Source organism: Spermophilus citellus (assembly GCF_964194105.1).
Source record: "Spermophilus citellus genome assembly, chromosome: 1".
Taxonomy (NCBI): domain Eukaryota; kingdom Metazoa; phylum Chordata; class Mammalia; order Rodentia; family Sciuridae; genus Spermophilus; species Spermophilus citellus.
In genome coordinates, this window is record NC_138182.1 from 273,747,306 (window position 1) to 273,768,322 (window position 21,017).

The 21,017-nt window shown below is 35.6% G+C and overlaps 1 protein-coding gene across 2 annotated transcripts in view; it reads left to right on the forward strand.

The window, feature by feature from the left end:
- Positions 1-7,232, forward strand: part of GHR (growth hormone receptor) — a 254,049-nt gene extending 246,817 nt beyond the window's left edge. For both annotated transcript variants that reach the window (XM_081280996.1, XM_081280997.1), the window contains 2 exons: positions 3,978-4,047; positions 4,214-7,232. In XM_081280996.1, the coding sequence (XP_081137122.1) occupies positions 3,978-4,047; positions 4,214-5,188 (1,045 nt within the window). In that variant the 3' untranslated portion in view covers positions 5,189-7,232. The remainder of the gene's footprint in view (positions 1-3,977; positions 4,048-4,213) is intronic.
- The last annotated feature ends 13,785 nt before the right edge of the window (positions 7,233-21,017 follow it).

The following is a 21,017-nucleotide window of genomic DNA, read 5'->3' on the forward strand; positions in this document are numbered from 1 at the left end:
ACCTAGACAATGTAATCTAATAAAAACATCCTTAAGACTTCATATGATGTGATTTTAAGTAAATCTGGGTCTCGTTTAAATTATTTGGATAGTTATAACTTTGTATTTCACCTGCATTTGCAAATACAACTGAAATGCTAAGTTTGAAGCAATTCTATTTTGCATTTTCTGGGATCCAAAAGATTGGGTTCCAGTATCTCAGTGACTGCTGTTTGATCCTGTTTGACTCCCTTAACCTTTCTGGGCTTCCACAGTGTCATAGGTTATATGAGTGCTGGTTTATATGTTCTTTAAATTTGCCTTGAGCCCTGAGATGTTATCATTCTGTTTTTCTTCCTGAAAAATAAATAAATAAATAAATATTTTAAAAATTCAGTCCACACTATAGGAAATTATTTTGTACAAAATGTAGAAAAAACAATGGCTATAGATTGCTAGTTTCTTCCATTTAAGGAATTTTAAAAGCCTCATGGGTTAATATGGGGAAAATAAATACATTTCTTTTAGAATTTTAAGTAATATATGCATTTAAGTAATGCTAAAAACAAGAATCAAATTATTCTTTAAGTTTTTTGGTCTGTACAATTGGTGGGATAATTTATATGTGACTGTCATAAATTATATGTTTACAAAGTAATTTGTTCTTAACACTTGCAATCAATTTCAAAACATTGTGAAGGTCAAGAAAATTTGTTATATTGTTTAGTTATATCAGCTACAGTGTTTGGAACAATAAAATCATCATCTAAACAAATAGGATTTCAAAGAAATTATATTAACTTTTGACTAAAAAAAGCATTTTCTGTGAATAACGAAGAATTAATCTATAACACTTGTTCAAAATCACCAAATTGTAAAATAGATATGGAGTCTTTATTGTACTTCCAATTTCCTGTCTAAATTGAATTCTTTACATAAAAAAAAATCAATTTTTTTCTTTTCCATTGAAACATTTATCATTTTCTAAATTTGCATGTTCTAATGCAAGTAGGAAATTTGTACAAAATAGTTGTCAGCAGATGTGGAAATAACACGTATTCCCAACAATTAATAAGATGCTCCACAGAATGAGATGCTGAAGTCAGTCTTTCCTAGAACTCCAAGCTATGGAGTTTTTCAGGTCCCACATGTCTTTAAAGATTTGTGCATCCTAATTCATTATTGAAGCTACTTTAATCCAGAAAATTGTCGATTCTACAAAAAAATTATAATGTGATTCATATTTGAATAAATGATAGCACCCTCACAAACATAGTTTAAAGCCAGGTTATCTTTACTCCCTACTAGCTTCTACCATATGACCCACCCAGCCTTGAAGCTATTATTAATTAAAGGAATAAATAATTAAATCCACATAAAACAGATGTAGGAAAGTGAAAGCCAAGTTCAAGCTGCAGACCCACGATTTATTTATTTATTTATTTATTTATTTATTTATTTATTTATTTTGAATAGGATTCTACTACAAAGCAGATACAAAATAGAGAATTTTCACACCAAAAAATCCAGATTTCTGGATTGTCTTTAAAACTTGACTGATGTAGTAGAACTAAGCTGATCTTTCTACATGGCACATATATGGAAGCAGAGAGCCAGCTGTGCCCTTTGGGAAGGGCATACACTCTCCAGTTTGCCACAAAGCATCTTTTCTTCTCACAGCATTGTGACTGGCCTGCTTCATTTAATGACATGACCAACTTGGGCCCTTGAGATTTCAGGGCCAGCCACTGTGTCAGAAAGTAGCTACAACCATAGAATACAACTAACACAAGTAGAAACACATCATGCTCTTCATAAAGGAGAGGCTCACCTCACAAAATCAACATTAGCCATTTGGGATTCTTTGCTTCCTGTAGTTAGGGATATGTTGCATTTTTTAATGTTTGTAAAAATTTGAAATGTGCATTTTGAAATGCCAAATTTAATAATGCAGCAGTGTGACAGAAGGCAAAAGAGCCTCAGTTTGGAGTCAGGTAACTTGGGTTTGAACGTCAGTCGTGCCCTAGTGTTAGTGCATGATATAAGACTGTTCCTTAATTTTTCAAATCTTTGTATGAATACTATCATTGATCTCCTTGATAGTTATAAGGTTTAAATAAAATGTTTAGTTCATGTTTAGTTCCACAAACATTTGTTTTAAAGAGAATTAGTAAAATTGGCTTCAGGTGCCATATGTCTTTGTCACAACAACTCATTTCCACCTCTGTAGCATGACATACAGCCAGAGACAATATGTAACTGAATGAATGTGGCTGTGTTCTACAATATCAAGTGGTAGTTCAAATTTGGCCCAACGTCTATAATTTGTACTAAACTCTAATGCAAAGTATATCTCACACTGTCTAGTTTATCAGAGAAGCTCAAAATGAGAGAAATTATTGTTAGTAATTTATGTTATTCATTTCTATATCTGCTATTCATCAGTAATAACTTGTTTTAACATTTACTCCACTGAGTAAGCATAGTGGGGAAATCACAAAGCAACTTATACAGTGGAATTTGGTTTATTCTTTAGATTAGATAAAATGGCAGGTGGAAATATTGAAAGGAAGTGTTCCTTATTGGATAGACTGCATAGTCCATTCACACTCAGTGGACTAGTGATATCCAAACTCCAGGTTATTGTCCCTGGCTAACAATGACATTTCTCACTACTTGGGAGGTTTTTTTTTTTTTAAACTATAAAACAAGTTGGTTGAAATGAATAATCCCTGAGCTTCCAGAGCTACAATGTTGGTTTTAAGATTCAAGCTCTAGTTACACTGTCAACAAAATAGGTGGTTTGTTCCAATTTATTTGCAAATGCTCATTGAGCACTTCCATGTGCCAGGAATTGTGCTAAGTGCTAGGGATTCAGCAAGGCACAAGACAGGCAAGACAGACATGGAAATGAATCAGAGTCAAAAATAATTTAAATATTTGGAACAGAAGATATAAGTACAATTACAGATTTATGTATGTAAGTCCATCCAAACAGAAGAAAGAGCAGTAGGGGAGATGAAGGGGATTGAAGGGGAGAAAGGAGGGAATGGGATAAGGAAAGAACAATGGAATGAATCTGACCGAGCTTTTGTTATGTACATACATGAATATCCCAAAGTGAATCTCAACATCAAGTACCTCCACAAGACACTAATTAAAACAACAACAACAACAAAAAAAAAAAAAAAAAAAAAAAAAACTATAAGTAAATTGCAGAACAACCAGTAGAGTAGAGGGAGGGAGGAGGAGGGGAGGGAATAAGTGCTGGGGACTGAATTAGAGCAAATTATATTCCATGCTTTTGTGATTATGTCAAAATGAATCCTAATGTTATATATAACTAAAAAGAATCAAATAATCAAAGTCCAAACTGTAAAAAAAAATCCATTCTCAAAAGTTGGAGCTAGTTCATATTTAGCCTGCTCTATCTGAAATGGCCCTTGTAATAACTGTCTGGTTAAAAATCATCTTAGATGATTTTATGATTAATGTCATTTGTGTGGTGTTACCTTGTCTTGGATCACCCTTTTTCAAGGGCACAAAAAATGTTGGCTGGCTCTACATAGATTGGTTCTTTTTCCTTTATTCATTTTTTTCTGCAAATTACTGAGGAGATGTACAATAAAATTGCTTTCCTTGTAACAGACATGGACATTGGTTTCAGGAAGAATTAAATTTCTCTCTCCCAAATGCTAAAGTGGGATGGCCATAAAAAGCATTAAGAAAAAAATGAAATTATAGAAAAACCACATTTTATTTGAATAGACTTCAGAAGAGGACTTTTTTGTTATTATTGTTTTTCTTTCTTACACTTTTTGCAGTTTTTCTTTATCATTTACTGCTTTATATTTTTCTTCCCTTTCTCAGCTTCCACTTATATAGAATATCAAAATTCTTGAAATAAGTAATATTCTGCCAATATTTTATTTGTTTTGAAATAAGAGAAATGTGTAACTTTTAAGATCTGTCAAATGAAAATTCTGTTTGTTTTCAAGGATTAAGATGCTGATTTTGCCCCCAGTACCAGTTCCAAAGATTAAAGGAATTGATCCAGACCTCCTCAAGGTAATTAATAAATCCGTCTAAACTATAAATTGTGATTGCACTAACTAATACCTGAAGAACATTGCCACATGTTGAGAGCTTTTTGCAAGCTCTGTGTATTGGATTTAAATGATTTCGTCATTATGAGTTTCTTTTCATTAATCTTCATTTTCTTTCTGCTTCATAGGAAGGAAAATTAGAGGAGGTGAACACAATCTTAGCCATTCATGATAACTATAAACCTGAATTCTACAATGATGACTCTTGGGTTGAATTTATTGAACTCGATATTGATGATCCTGATGAAAAGACTGAAGGATCAGACACAGACAGACTTCTAAGCAACGACCATCAGAAATCACTAAATGTCCTTGGGGCCAAGGACGACGACTCGGGACGAACCAGTTGTTATGAACCCGACATTCTGGAGACTGATTTCAATGCCAATGACTTAGGTGATGGTACCTCAGAGGTGGCTCAGCCACAAAGGTTAAAAGGGGAAGCCGATCTGTTGTGCCTTGACCATAAGAATCAAAATGAGTCACCTTATCATGATGCTTCCCCTGCCATTCAACAACCCAGCATCATCCTGGCAGAGGAAGAAGACAAACCACAACCACTTCTCATTGGTGAAACTGAGTCAACTCACCAAGTTGCCCCTACTCAGATAAGCAATCCGAATTCACTGGCAAACATTGACTTTTATGCCCAGGTGAGCGACATTACACCAGCAGGGAGTGTGGTCCTTTCCCCGGGCCAAAAGAATAAGGCTGGGATAGCCCAGTGCGACACGCATCTAGAAATGGCCTCACTCTGCCAAGCGAACTTCATCGTGGACAATACCTACTTCTGTGAGGCAGATGCCAAAAAGTGCATCGCTGTGGCCCCTCATGTGGAGGTCGAGTCACATGCAGAGCCAAGCTTTAACCAGGAGGATATTTACATCACCACAGAAAGCCTTACCACTACTACTGGGAGGTCTGGGACAGCAGAACATGCCCCAGGTTCTGAGTTGCCCGTCCCAGACTATACCTCTATTCATATAGTACAGTCTCCACAGGGCCTTGTCCTCAATGCGACTGCCTTGCCCTTGCGGGACAAAGAGTTTCTCTCATCGTGTGGCTACGTCAGCACTGACCACCTGAACAAAATCATGCCGTAGCCTTACTTTGATTTCCCAAGAAGAACATACTGAATCGCCAAGAATTGGCTGGGGCATGAATGCTGAAACCAAAACAATCTTTAAACCTTTGGGGGGAGACTGTGAGAGTGGGTATGGATTCAAATGCCTTTTCCTGAAATGTGGAAATGTTATTAAAAGGAAAAAAACAAGAACATTTAATCAGAGAGATATTCCCGTTGTGAATTGTAAATTTTTTAAAGAATTGTCTCAAAAGACTCTTCGATAGCAGTGATTGTCTTATTATTGTGGGTAATTTTGTGATACTAAGCATCGGATGGCTACGTTTTTAATGTATAGTAAATTCTGCTTTTTGAAAAAGCAAAAACAATCAGGTGGCTTTTGCAGTTCAGGAAATCAAATGCAAATCATAGCACAGGCTAATTTTTTTTTCTTTTTTTAATAATTGGGAAGTAAAAATCTAGGTAAGAAAGCAAAAGTAGTTTGGATATGTAAAACATTTATTTTGACATAAAATTGATAAAGATATTTTTAATAATTTAAACTTCAAGCATGGCTATTTTATAATACACTACACACTGTGTACTGTAGTTCACAATGACCCCATCTAAGGAATGTAGTAACTACAGTCTAAAGCTGGTTTAATGCTTCAGTCAATACACCTGAAGAAAAACAGACAAGCTAGTTTTTTACAAGTCCCTTTTTTATACCTCCCCAAAGTTCTTAAGTAATTCTAAGATCTCTAATAACCTGCATTATTGGAATATACTCATTTTATCTGAATTTTTAAACAGATATTTTTAAGTTAGAAAACTTTTAAATGTTTACATGGATCAATGCACCATAAACCAAAAAACAGGAAGGAGGAAAAATACAAAAACAAACAAACAAAAAAACCCTTCTTTACCAAATTTCAGTGCAAGCCAGAGAGCTAATGCTAAGACAAGTAGAAGTTACAGCTGGCTCCCCTGGTCCAGGCTGCTGACGTGCGGAAGTGCACGTGGTATGAATTTTTTTTAGCACACAGATCATGAGAAATAAGCTCCAAAACCTGCAATGGTATCTTTTCAAACACAGCTTGGTTTCATTTCATAGTTACCTAAAAGAAGAATAAAGTATAAGCAGCATTTTGTAAGTAGAAGCAGATCAAATGAAGTTAACTGAACAATGGAACAGAAAGCTTAAGAAACAGGTTTTTGTTTCATAGTCTATAGCTGAGGACACATTCATTATTTGTGGTAACAAGGGACAGATGGTAAGCAAGCCAAAAGAGAACTCAAAATTAATCAAACCAATAGAAGAAGCTTTCTCACCAAGCCTAATAGGATTTACTTAAAACTGTAAAATAAGTTTCATCATTTTTTATTTCCCCTTTGAGAGGATTGGCCTCCAACCAGGTAGTCAGAAGAAAATGAAGGAGCCTAAGTAATTTATCAATTATTTTCCAATTCTTTAACAACCTAAACATTATCCTTTGGAATAGCTCCCCTAAAGGTTTATGAAAGAGAAGAATCTCATCTCACTGAATATGTCTCACTTTAAGTATTTTTTTAAAAACACTTTAAACTTTAAAATTAGTTCTATTTGCCATTTAACTCAAGACCTTTTGGGGAAGCAAGTTTAATGGCTGGCAGTTCCCTCTTTCTTACAGAATTCCCTCTTTCTTACGGAAAAGACAGTGAAAAATCTAGAATTGGGTGTTTAAAGTTCAACATGTTACTTCGTGATAGATGTTTAATAGATTCTCTGCTACCTTGCTGCTATGGTTTTCTCTAAAAGCTACAAAATTTAGTTTCATATAAAACAACATCAATGTAGAGCCTAATTCAACTTAAAGCTGTGTTTTTGGAAGAATTATATTACTATTTCACAATAGGCTGACCACATTTCTATAGCCAAAAATAGCTAAATACCTCAATCAGTCTCAGAATGTCATTTTGGTACTTTGCTGGCCACACAAGCCATTATTCACTAGTATGACTAGTTGTGTCCTGCAGTCTATATTTAACTTTCTTTATGTCTGTGGATTTGTTCCTTCAAAGTTTAATAAATTTATTTTCTTGGATTCCTGAATGTGTGCTTCTATTGTCAAACCTCAACATGAAAAGATCTTAAGACATGAAAGCATCTTAGACTATATTCTGTGAGTCCTTCTCACTGTAAGGGAAGATTAGCACAATTAGTTCAAACATCGTAATGCAGTACAGTTTTTTGTTATGTTCTAAATAGAAGCTGAGGAGGCAGCTCCATATCTCTATTTTTTGAGGACACAAGAGTTCCCACTAGGAAATATGCTGCTGGCCTGTTTGAACTATGCCTTCTTTGGGCTGTACCTCTCATGGGCTATGCCTTGCACACATTATAGAAGTCAAATTGTGCATCCAAGTTGATGTGGGGTGGGGTGCATGTGGGGTGGGGAAGAGTGTTGCTTGGGCATTGTCTTCAAACTACATTCCTAGGTTGAGCATGTTACCTGGAAAGAGGAAAATCAGCTCTTCCTCTACTATTCACACACTGACACAAGTCAATTTGTCAGACTGGCTACTTGTCATCATGGGGAGCAGATAATTCTTTCCCATAGCCTCCCAGACCTGGAATAGAGGCCAGTTGGGTAGGTTGTGTAGGAACTTGAGAGGGCAGGAAAGCCAGGAAGCATAGATTATGCTACAGAAGATTCCAACTGTTTATTTTAGCAAGTTGAATGCAAACTGTCACAACTTTTCATATTTGAGGGTTAAATTCACTACAGAAAATAATTTTTCCACCTACTGCCTTCTGCCCTTTGAGAGACTATTACTTCAAAGAATTGTGGAGTAAAACCTCTGGGCTTTTTTATTTGGAAATATGTTTCAGAAATTTGTGGCCTTTATCTCAGTAGAATATTGGAACTTATACTACAACCTTTACAGAACAAAACAAATAAAAGGTTATCATTATAAGCACCAGACATCTATTTCTTACATATGTTATACAAGACCCAGCCTTCTATGAACAGAGAGCACAATCCTTTCTATTTCAGAAAATTAATGGTATGTTGAAGATGGCTACACATGTGTTTATGTATTTAAACTTCTCAGTTCTACTAAGATACACCACACCAAAATGTATTCAAGTGTTATAAGATTTACATATTTTTACACTCAAAAAATCTTTTTATATGCTTTTTCAAGGTAAGATAGCAGAAAAACTGGAAGATTCTTAAATCTGAATTCTTTACTTTAGAATCCAATATCTCACATAATTTACTCCATAACTACCTGAATATTTAAGAGCTGGATGTAAAGGGAATTTGACCTTTGACTAACATTTGAGCTCTGTTCCTTGGAATTTGACCTTTGACTAACATTTGAGCTCTGTTCCTTGGAATTTGACCTTTGACTAACATTTGAGCTCTGTTCCTTGGAAATCTAATAAGCATATTATATCAACTATGTTACACAAGCAACATTGACCATGGTTAAAATGATCTCTGGTAAATTATATCAGGCTGGGTAGAAAACATAAATACATGGGATAAACCATACTTCAAACCTGGGCATGGTGACTCTTAGAACTGAGCATGTGCCCTTCAGGAGCACCAAGAGTTATGCCTATGGAGTTGTAACAAAAGCTACTTGTGCCACTGAGGCATAGAGCTTCTATGCCTGGGAGACTCCATTAGCTTCCCAGTATGGGACTCCTTCCCTTACACCTGAGCTTCCAGTTGGTAAAGGAGGAAAGATCATGGCTGCTGGACAGCTATGTAAACAGTTTTTGGACTGCTACGTGGACAGTTGCCATGACTATGATTCTTAAGCAGGAAGTCCATTGGTACCTGCCCTACGTCCTTCCTATCCTACATTTCAGAGTAGACTGGGACCAAGTGTGATCTGTGGCCATCTAGTGGATGTTGGGTTGAGCCTACCTTGGAAAGATCCCCTTACAGACTAGTAAGAGAAACTTGCTATTCATTCCTTGAATAAAATACATCCCTGTATTCTTATTCAGGACTCTTCCCCCACCTGAAAAGCTCCCATGTACCAATCCTGCCTCCCAAAATTATTCTCATGCTTCGTGACCTGCTCAAATGGCTTCTTCAAAAAACATCTGATTCTTTCCAGCCTTAAGTGATCATTTCTTCTTCAAAACCACTTTTAATGGCGCTTATCACACTCTGCTTATTATTCATCGAACAATCTCACAGGATAGGATCTACCAATATGTATTCTTGGGAATACCTGATCCCTAAAATGCTCTTAAATGGATGATACTGTGCTCAATAAGTTTGGGGAAATCCTCAAATTTCATTACCTTCATTTTGATATTTTAACATTTCTGGAAGTTTAAAAAATACACTCATTTTTCTGAATTGTTTTTAACAATAAAAAAATACAGGCATACTTTGAAGAAACCACAGGTTTTATTCCAGACTACTGCAATAAACAGAGTCACAATGATGTTTTAGTTTCCCAGTGCATACTCACGTTATTTACACTAGTAATACTGTGGTCTGTTAAGTGTGCAATGCCTTTACACCTGAAAACAATGTACACATCTAAATACTAATGGTCATCTGAGACTTCAGAGGTTCAGGATCTTTTTGTTGGTGGAGGGTGTTACCTTGATGATGATGGCTACTGACTGATAAGAGTGGTTTATCTGAAAGTTGGGATAAGTAACAATTTCTTTAAGTAAGACAACAGTGAAGTTTGTCACAATGACGGACTCTTTCCTTCACAAAGCATTGCTCTGTAAGACTCATTGCTGTTTGATAGCATTTTACCCAAGCAGAACTTCTTCCAAAATTAGTCAATCCGCTTAAATCCTGCATTTGCTTTATCAACTGAGTTTATGTATATTCTAACTCCTTTGCTGACATTTAAACAATATTCACAGCATCTTCACCAGAAGTAGATGCCATTGAAAGAAAGCACTTTCTTTGCTTGTCCATAAGCAAATCCTCAACAATGTAAGTTTCATCATGAGATTATAGTCATTCAGTCACATCTTCAGGCTCTGCTCCTAATTCTGTTTTCCTGCTATTTCCAGCACCTCTGTAGTGACTTCTTCCACTAATATCTTTAACCCCTTCCAAACTCCTATTAATGTTAGTTAATAACCACAAATGTTGTTGATAGCATCTAGAATGGTAAATCCTTTCCAGAAGGAATTCAGTATATTTTATCAAGATCCTCAAGAGGAATCACTATCTGTGGCAGCTATAGACTTATGAAATATATTTCTTAACTTGTAAGATTTGAAATTTGAATTACTACTTTATCCATGAGTTACAGAATGGATGTTGTATTAGCAGGCAAAAAAATTTAAATCTCATTGTACATCTCCATCAGAACTCTTGGGTGACCAGATACATTATCAATCAGAAATAATATTTTAAAAGGAATCTTTTTGTCTGAACATCAGTTCCCTACAGTGGGCTTAAAATATTCAATAAGTCACATTGTAAACAGATGTGCTGCTAACATTCAGGCTTTGTTGTGCTATTCAAAGAGCATAGACTGAGGAGATTTAGTATAGTTCTACAGGGCCCCTGGGCCTTCAGAATGGCAAATGATCATCAGTGCCAACACCTTGGTCAATGATCTTAGCTGGACTTTGCAGGAAACTTGCTGCTGCCTATCCATCAGTATCTGCTGCTTCCCTGGCACTTTTTTATTATGGAGTTGGCCTCTTAAGCCTCATGAATGACATCTGCTGACTGCAAACTTCTCTTCTGCAGCTTCCTCACCCCTCTCAGCCTTCATATAATTGAAGATAATTAGGCCCTCACTCTAAATTGGGCTTTGGCTTAAGGGAATGTTATGGCTGGTTTGATCTTCCACCTACCCACACCGCTTATCAGCAATAGGCTGTTTCACTTTCTTATTTGTGTGTTCCCTGGATCAGTACTTTTAATTTCCTTCAAGAACTTTTCCTTTACATTCACAACTTGGCTCTTGGGTGCAAAAGGGAAAGATTTCAGCTCATCTTGGCTTTCTACATGCCTTCTTCACAAAGCTTAATCATTTCTGGTATTGGTTTAAAGTGAGAGACATGCTACTCTTCCTTTCACTTGAATTCGAGAGGCCATTATAGGGTTATTAATTGGCCTAATTTAAATTGTTTATCTCAGGGAAAAGGTAAACCTGGCAGGAGGGAGAGAGATGGTAAATGACCAGCCAGAATAACAGTAAGAACACTCACCACAATTATTAAGTTTGCAGTCATATGGGTGTGGTTCGAGGCACCCCAAGACAATTACAATAGATCAACAACCGCAGATCACCACAGCAGATATAACAATGATGAAAAGGTTAAAAATTATGACAATTACCAAAAAATGTGACTTTGGGATGTGAAGTATTGGAAAAATAGCACTCATAGACATGATTCTTGCTGGTTGCTACAAACCTTTAATTTAAAACACACACATACATACACACACATGAGAAAAAAAACATAAAATGAGTTATGTCTGTAATGGTGAAAAAATATCCATATCTAATATCTAATAACACTTAGGAAAGCTGCTCTGAGAATAACAGCATGCCTTGCACAAAATAAAATTATAAATTTCAGGTAAACATGGATTTGAATGAAGCATTTTTCTGTAATGCCATTAAACTCTTACTCTATCAATAAGTGCCCCCCATCCCCCCCACACACACACAAAATGAAAGGAAAAGCCACTGTGTAATTAAAATAACCACAGATTCTTCTCAACTCAGGTGTGTTACTTTTTTCATCTATGAAATGACATTATTCTAAGGACTTGGAGGGCTTCTCTGTGACAGTGACTTCTTATCTGCTTGCCAAAATGGACTTTGAATTTCCTGCCTTTTCAGCACAAAGACTGTGGGAGAGTAATTAGGACATGGAATTTTCCAACACTACAGAACACACAGCTTTCTCCAAAATCTGAGGACTACAACACCAAGAAATGCTTATATCACTCTTAATGAAGAGGAACGTATTTTGCTATAAAACTACAGGATAATACCTGTTATTACTTGAACCAAAATAATTCACTCCTTACTGCTGACTGCTAAGTTAGAAATAAATTCACCACATAGAACTTCAAATATAATAGATTATTGCATTGTAATCTCAGGAAGCTATCATTACAGAAATATATAGAAAGTAATTTTCTATTGATTTGAAAAAATAATCCCTACATGATTGCTCTGTAGACATTAAGACATTTTAGCAGAGTTTTCTGTAAGTATTAAATAATTTGTCAGGAAATTGTTTTCACTTTGGATTTCTCAATGGAACAGATACTGTGGGTTACTGGTGGTGAGTACTGCTCCCTCACATGCTGAGAAGTACACTGAGGCAAGCATATAAAGCAGGGTTTGAAAAGGGGTAAGATAGATTTCTCCTGGGAAGGAAAAGGGGGCCATAGATGGTATCCTGGTACCCCAAGAAGTTAGAGCATTCTGTCTTTTTTTATATGTCCTAGGCTTCCTTTGTTCTCCTGCTCTCTTCCCCTTATTGTTCTCCTTCCTGCATTTGTAACTAGGCTCAGGAGATAATCAGTGGGATGGCCAAAAGGTGAGAAGCAGATGGGCTGGAGGGCCCAAGCAGGAAGGGGGCCCAGGGTGCAATAACAACTTTTGTAACTCCCTGTAGGGAAGGACAATCCCTGGTACTGGTTACCTTAGCAACATGTTGGAGCTAGGGCAGGTTTTCTTGATAAGGGTGAAGAAAGGGCTCTGAAGGCATTAATATTTCAATCCCTCTCCAATTTCCAGACCCAAATTGGCCTCCTTGATTTGATCTGACCCAATTATATATATATATATATATATATATATATATATATATATATATATATATATATATATATACTGATTGCCTCTTTTAATTCTGGCTTCAGAACTGTATCCCAAAAATCTAAAGTAGAAAGATTTTTATTGATAGATTTTCTTTAGATGGTACAACATGATCTGATTAATATATGATTTTATAAAAATCAAACTTTCATGCATATTAAGCATAACAAATCTGTTCTGATTTTATTTAAAAACTTTCATGTATATTAAACATAACAAACCTGGGTTGTAAGCAAATTAGACATTATTTTTAGCATTTCATAAGGAAAAAAAGCTCAGAAAACTTGAAAGATTTTTCTGAATTTAATAAACTAGTAAGTGATGGAGTTAGGATCAAAACCCAGTCCCTCTTACTAGTCCATAGTTCTGGAAACATGAAAACTACACCATTATTCGAAAGAGGAAAAGCTTCTGACTTGGTTCACAAGGTGAAAAAAATATTTGACTTTACCTTTAAGATCACAATTGAGACAGGGTCAAAGACAGACAGAAGTGATTTAGTGATAGGTCAGTATTAATGCTATACACAGGCCATGAAAAGAGCATTGCGTGGGCTCTCTCTCATCCAGTGAGGAAGTCCACCGAACAGGGTAGAGGACAGTGTGGCTATAGAGTTGCTAACCAAGTCCTCTGGAGACCAAGCAGGAAGCAGGTCTGATTTTATTGCGCAGCTACCATGTATATCTCAGGCAGTAGCTAGGCAGATTACAGGCAGCCACCAATGCAATTCTGCTAACTTCCCTTGCAGCGACCAGTCAAGGAGTGGACCGTGGAGCAAGCACAGGGACTGTGTCTACCAGGTAAGCAGCCTGCAGCTCACAGGTCTAGGACGAGGGGAGTGGCCTGCCACTCAGATGCCCTTAACATATGCCATGTATGCAGTGCTCCATGCACTTGTCCCCACAGAGCATAAAGAGGGAGATCATGAGGTGAAAAGAAAAACAACCAAATACACTGCTCACATTTCTACCCATTGAAAGGATTTTCTTTCACCATTGTCTTTCTGGGATCTTGACTGTGATTATAAATGTAAATAGTACCAGAATACCACGCAAAACTATTTGAATTGGACATGAATTTTTCCCTCCTTAGTCAACTTATTATAAGAACCTGCCCAGGCTGGGTGTGGTGCCACATGCCTTTAATCCCAGCAGCTCTGGAGGCTGAGGTAGGAGAATCTCAAGTTCAAAGCCAGCCAGCAACTTTGCGAGGGCCTAAGTAATTTAGCAAGTCCCTGTCTCAAAATAAAACATATAAAAGGACTGGGGATGTGGTTCAGTTGTTAAGTTGTTCAGTTGAGGGAGGGAGGGAGGGAGGGAGGGAAGGAGGGAGGGAGGAGAAACAAACTGCCCAAGAGATCACAAATACAGACTGAGGAAAAGGATGCAAATAAACAAAGATAAATTTATGTAGAGAAGTGAACTATCTGTTCAAGAAAATTAGTTGTATAATCTGTCTTCTCTAATTTAAACTTTCACACATTTCCACTGACGAAGGATTGTTGCAGCACCTCTTCCTCTATGTAGTAATGGAAGAATTAACACATAGTTCATGATCTGCAACTTCATTGCAGGGTCACTTGACGTCACTCAATCAGACATTTATACTTCCCTATTGCAGCATTAGAACAATTTTTTTTCAAAGAACTGTTACTTATCAAAGAAGTAATGGTTTGCTTCAAAACCCTATGGATCTGTACTGTGATTCTCTTATTAAGTCTGGGGATATGACTTAATGGTTTAGCAACTCTGTATTCAATCTCAGTTCAAAAAAAAAATATATAGCTCTCAAAAAATTAAGATATTGACAAAATCAGAGGAAAAGTTGGTAATTATTGCTAAATGTAGTGTAGACAATAATCTAAATATGACTTATGATTTGGGTACATATGAAAGAAGGGGAGCACTCCTCTTGTCATATTATCTTTGAAGAGCACATATTTGAGAAGTTATATGTAACTGCAGATGAGAAGAATGACAAGATTAATCTGGTTTATGAAATGATGGACACACCTGGAATGGTCTGCCAAATCTATTTGACAGAGTTTCTCAACAATTTAAAGAATACCAAAACAGTGGTCAATACTAAGAATTCGTGCTGTGGGCAAAACCCCCTAAACTACAGTAAATGGGAATATTTTCATGATATTTTACCTAAATTTTTAGAACTATAAATTCTTATTGTTATTAAATGACAATGTGGATTAATAATTTTTTTTCAGTCATAAACTTTAGTATTTTAACTCACTTTATATGATTACCAAAGTTTGGAGTCTTGAAAGTCTTGAAAGTATATGATTAAATAATTAAAATGAGAGCCAAATAATAAACAAAATTTATATCATTTAATACCTTATAGTTGAATATTACATTTTTTAAACTAAATTTAGCTAAGTATTTTCCTTTCATTGTTTATTTGCTAAAGAGGTAGGTAAAATAGGTATTATGCCCATATCTGGGTTGAGACAAAGAACTTAACTTACCTAGAGCCACAGAACTAGTTATAATATCTGACAGTAGGACTCACCTTTTCTTCCCAACACGTTCTGTGTTCTTTTCTCATTTAATCTGTATATACTTATTCAGACTGAAACTGAAAAAAAAAATTGTCTCTATCTCGTTAATAACAGCAATCAAATATAAATGTATACAAAACATATTATTTCTAAGTGAATTATTAATTTAAAAGGGAGCTATCAATCTATGTTAATTATTTCAAAAATAAGTATTGTTAAAAAAGTAAGTCTGGGCCTGGGGATATAGCTCAGCTGGTAGAGTGCTTTCCTTGCATGCACAAAGCCCTGGGTTCAATCCCCACCACCACCACACACACATGCACACACACACACACAAATAGTAAATCTGATTATAGAAAACACTATTCAAAGACTTCTAGAGCTGACAAATTTAGCAAAGCAACAGGACACAAGATCAACATACATAAATCAATTGCTTTCTTAAAGTGAAGTAAGAAATCTGCTGAGAGAAAAATCAGAAAACCATTCACAGTAAAAAAACAAACAAACAAACAAAAAAAAAAACCACACACACACACACACAAAAAAAACACTTGGTGGTAAATCTAACCACCGTAGTGAAAGAACTTTAAAATTAAAACTATAGAACACTGAAGAATGAAATTTAAGATCATAGAAGATGGAGAAACTGCCCATGTTCTTGGGTAGACAAAATTAATATTATCAAAATGGCCATACTACCAAAGGATTCACTACAATCCCCATCAAAATACCAATGACATTCTTTACAGATCTAGAATAAAACAGTCCAAAAATTCATTTTGAAGAGTAAGAGACCCAGAACAGCCAAAGTAATCCTGAGCAAGAGGAATAAAACTTGAGGTATCACAATACCAAACCTCAAAGTATATTACAGAGATAAATGCACTAATAAAATGAAAATAAATAAACAAAAATATGCTTATCTTGTAATTCATTTTGTTAAAGAATAAAAAGTTGATTTTGTGATCTGACTTTTCATATACTGATTTATTATTCTAATAAAATATCTATGTTCTTAAAAAAGCGTATTCAATTGCATGTTTAGGGATGAAGGTTTATCATTCCGCAGATGTCACCAATTCGTGATGCAGTGTACCTCAATATTTGAAATATGGAGAGCAGTTTTAGTGATCCATATCCTCTCCACACAATGAACAGCAGGAGAGAAAGAATAAAATAGAAATAAATAGAAGTGATATAATGGTGATATAAGGATAATTCTAGAAAACAGAGAACTTATAAACAATACTTTTTTGTAAGTAGTTCAAACCAGGTACCCAGGCAAAGTAAGAAAAATAAATGATGTCAGTTGCTTAAAACAGAGAGAAAAAAGGTCTCATAAATTTTTGTGATTTACAACTAACTTTATATTTTGGAATTTAGGAAGGATTCAGGGAATTACTATTCTAGTTCTAATTCTGACATGGAATTAGACTTGCCAGTGATATAGAAATGTTGAAAAGCTTTGAGGAAAGCAAGTAAATTGTCTAAGAAAGTATGATAGTAAATTTAGAGAATCCTGGTCAGACCTCAGGAAAGCAAATTCCAGCTATTTTTGAGAAAAAATAAAAATTATCCTATGATAACAATTGAATGTTCTAACAATGTGGTTTTGACTTCAAAATTACAAATAATTCCTATCCGTTTATTCAATCCAAAATTCCCTCAAGGCCTTTAACCCCCACCCGACCCTGATCTCCTGTGCATAAAGAACAATCAGTTTAATGTTGTCCTCTTCCCTTCCTCCCTCATCAGTGTTTTTACTACTGGCTACAACCAGGGCTGCGACATTTGCATTTCTATTTCTTTTCTCCACTATATTCCTGAAGTCTCTATCACCTACATAGTCTTCCAGTTTCTTCCCTCTACTTTATCTATTCTGTATTTTTTCTTCTGTCTCCTGCTGGTTTTACAGGGGCCTTGACTGTCCCACAGGGTTCCCCTGATCAGGAAATAACTGTCCACAGCATTCAGAATGTAATTGTCACTAGCTCTGGTTCTTCTTCATTGTTTTCATAATTGTTCAGGCTCTAAGTTTCTTCTTCACCATCAGAGATATTTTGTATTACTTCTTTTCTTTTGTCTATATTTGACTCAAGATGCTTATAGTTACTGGAACACCAGTGTTTAGATAATTTCAGTTTTATTGTAAAAGTAAGAGGAGGCAGATGAACTCTTGATTAACAAAAGTGTCTAGGTAATGGAACATTACTAAATGTCTTAGTTCAATTTTCTGATGTGTCATAAAGCATCATCATCATTACTCTAGATTTCAACTCAAATTGGGCTGCCCTGTATATGTAGCTGTTAGTTTCCTACTATAACATATATCTTGGAAATTTGATAAATTACTATCATTTATGACAACACATAGTGGCTCATGGTGCAAATACAACTTTTCAAGGACATTTGGCAGTATGTAACATGAGCTTTGGTGTTACATTCTGCATTCTCTATAAAAACATATTATTTGAAGGTCATAAAATAGTATGTAAGATATTATTATAATTTCTAGTGAAAATTTTTCCTATCTTGTTTAAGTTCCTTTGGAATTTTATATGTACAAACTGATTTGAATTATTGTTGTCACTCATATAAACAGCACTTCAAATATATAAAACCTAAGTTATTTCAGGAGTTAGGATTTTTCCAGCAATCTCAAGGATTGATGTTTCTCACAATAATCATTAGCACAAAAATCTGTCATTATTCACAAAGAAGGAATAGCTGTAAAATGAACATGTCATCAATAATTCTACTCAGAAATGAGACTAGGAAATCTCTGAGCTAGCCATTAGCCTATTTCCTTATTAAAAATCTCACTTCCACCACTTTAGTTCAGGCTCTGGTCACTCAACAGTCTCCTAAATTGTCTACCTACTTGATCAGATTAGGAAAGCTACCATCTCTCTAATTTGAAAAAGGATCATTTCTGGAAAACAGTCAAATTCCTTTTAGAGGCAGATAGATTGAATGCTTTTATGTTTCAAATAATAGCAGTATATTCCACTTCTGCATCATAACAGATAACCACAAAACTAAACGGTTTAAAACAGGACCCTCTTGCTAGTTCCCAAGTGTGTAGCATGACCTTTGAGAGAGACTCCTCAAGGCACTATTTCTGCCGGTTCCAGCTCAGCTCACCCTCACACCATGGCTTGGACATGGCTGGATGTTCCAGGGTGGACACACTTTCCTGTCATGCAGTTGGCAGGCTGTCAGCTGGGGAGCCTCAGTCTGTTCCATATGGCCTATTTAGAAGGACAGTTCAGACTTCTTTATATGATGAGAGTGAAAAAAATGAATGAAAAGCATATCACTTCTTGAGGGCTTGTCTGAAAAATCTCACAAGGTCATTTCTGTAATGTAATAGGGTATACACCTGGTTATCCCCCCCACACCATCATCCTCTCTCTTCTTGAAGCTCTCTCTTGTGCTTATTATCCCTTTTACCTCCTGAAATAGTCGAAGAGAGAAGTTCTGAAGAGGTTGAATAGTCTCATCCTTATAAAACATCACACTGGACGGGCCTCTCATGCTAATCACTCCAGAGCTGGCTCATCTGTTTAAAATTTTCTGATTCTCAAGAGGAAGAGACTGTATTTTTAAGAATTCACTAAAAAGAAAACAAGCCAGAATCGCCTGTTGATATCTTTTTAATTATCCTGAACAACTCCTATTCACCCTTCTAGAATAGACTAAATTTATAAGAATTACCTCCTCTGTAAAATCTCTTACCACCACCCCCAGCATCCCTAGGCAGAACTAGTGGCCTCTTCCTTTGTGATCTTGTGTTATCTCAATATTCATACCACTTACATTTTATAATAACAAGGTACACAGAAATTAAGAAAGGTAGGCAAGTTTATAGAATCATGGTTGGTAGGAAAAATTGGCTCGGATTGGAATTTCCTGGAAGGTTGCCTCTAGAGGTATTCAACTCTAAAGTCCTTGAAATAATTACAGTTATTGACTAATTTAAATCTCATAATCCAAGCAAAAGTCAAGTCCTATTACATCTATGTAACCCTAGAGGTTAATTAATTGCCTAAGTCCTTTTGTACCTGGAGCAAAGACTCAATGACTTCCATTAAGACATATTTCTGAGTGGCTCTCAAGTTCTCAACCAAAAGATGACTTACTAGTAGTCTTTCGTTTCTTTGTGTTATTATTCTCTAACTAGCATTCCCACTGAACCTAAAAATAATGGGCTATTTCCTCTTAGATCAGCATAAGAAATTTAATTCATTGACTTGTAGATGACTCATTACAATGAATGTTAGTTTTAATAAATATTATACCTTTGAAGGAGTTAGAAATCGATTTTTAGCCTATTAATATTTTTGCTTCCTTTCATAGATCTACAGGGAAGAAATATCTAATTTTCCAAAAATAGAAAAAGCAGAATAGAATGAAGAACACTATGCATTTTCTTAAAAGCAACCATTTCAATAGCTCAATGAAATTGGCATGTTGTATCCATCGATTGAGATTGAACATTCAAATCATTTAACATAATGATATAAGATTATTTGTATTTTAAAGTTTAAAAACAGCAGGTAGCCACACACTGGGTTCTCCAGGAAGCAGATCCTGAAGACAGTTTGGCATGAAGAACATTTATTAGAAAGTGATCTTAGAATTGACATTTGTGACAAAGAGAAAGAAGCATAGTTGGATGAGAAAGAAGTTAGGAACTAGTCCAAGAAAGCCTTGCTTGACCTCGCAGGGAATTATGCATCCTGAATAACCCTCAGAATTATCATGAACTGTCCCAAAGTGTCCAAGTTTTCACGCCTTTGCCTTAATTAGGTGACAACATAATTGCTACAGCCACTCTGAGAGCAATTTAATAGTATGCAAGGAAACTAAATAAGTACATACTGTATAACTTGCCTATACTATTTGTTTGTGATCCAGAGAAATTCTTGCATAGAATTATAAAGAGATTCTTGATTTTAATTCTTGTGCCACAGGAGTCTTATTAAGGAAGTTGGGGCCTAATCCCACATGATGGAAATTAGGGCCTACTTTTTCTTCTATTAGACACAGGGCCTCTGGTTGTATTCCTAAGTCCTTGATCCATTTTGAGTTGAGTTTTCTGCATGGTGAGAGATAGGGGTTTAATTTTATTTTGTTGCATATGGATTTCCAATTTTCTCAGCACCATTTGTTAAAGAGTCTATCTTTTCTCCAATACATGTTTTTGGCGCCTTTGTCAAATTTAAGATAACTGTAATTATGTGGGTTAGTCTCTGTGTCCTCTATTCTGTACCATTGATCTACCATACTATTTTGGTGCCAACATCATGCTGTTTTGTTACTTATGCTCTGCTGTATTGTTTAAAGTCTGGTATAGTGATGCCACCTGCTTCACTCTTCTTTAACCTCTACATATCCCTGAAAATTTCTCTTCCATCTTCAAGTTTAGATTTTTCTTTTTTGGTTTCCCAACCCCTTTCTATAAAATCTGTTCTCACTAGCATTATTTTTATAGAATGCAGAAGTAATCATGTAA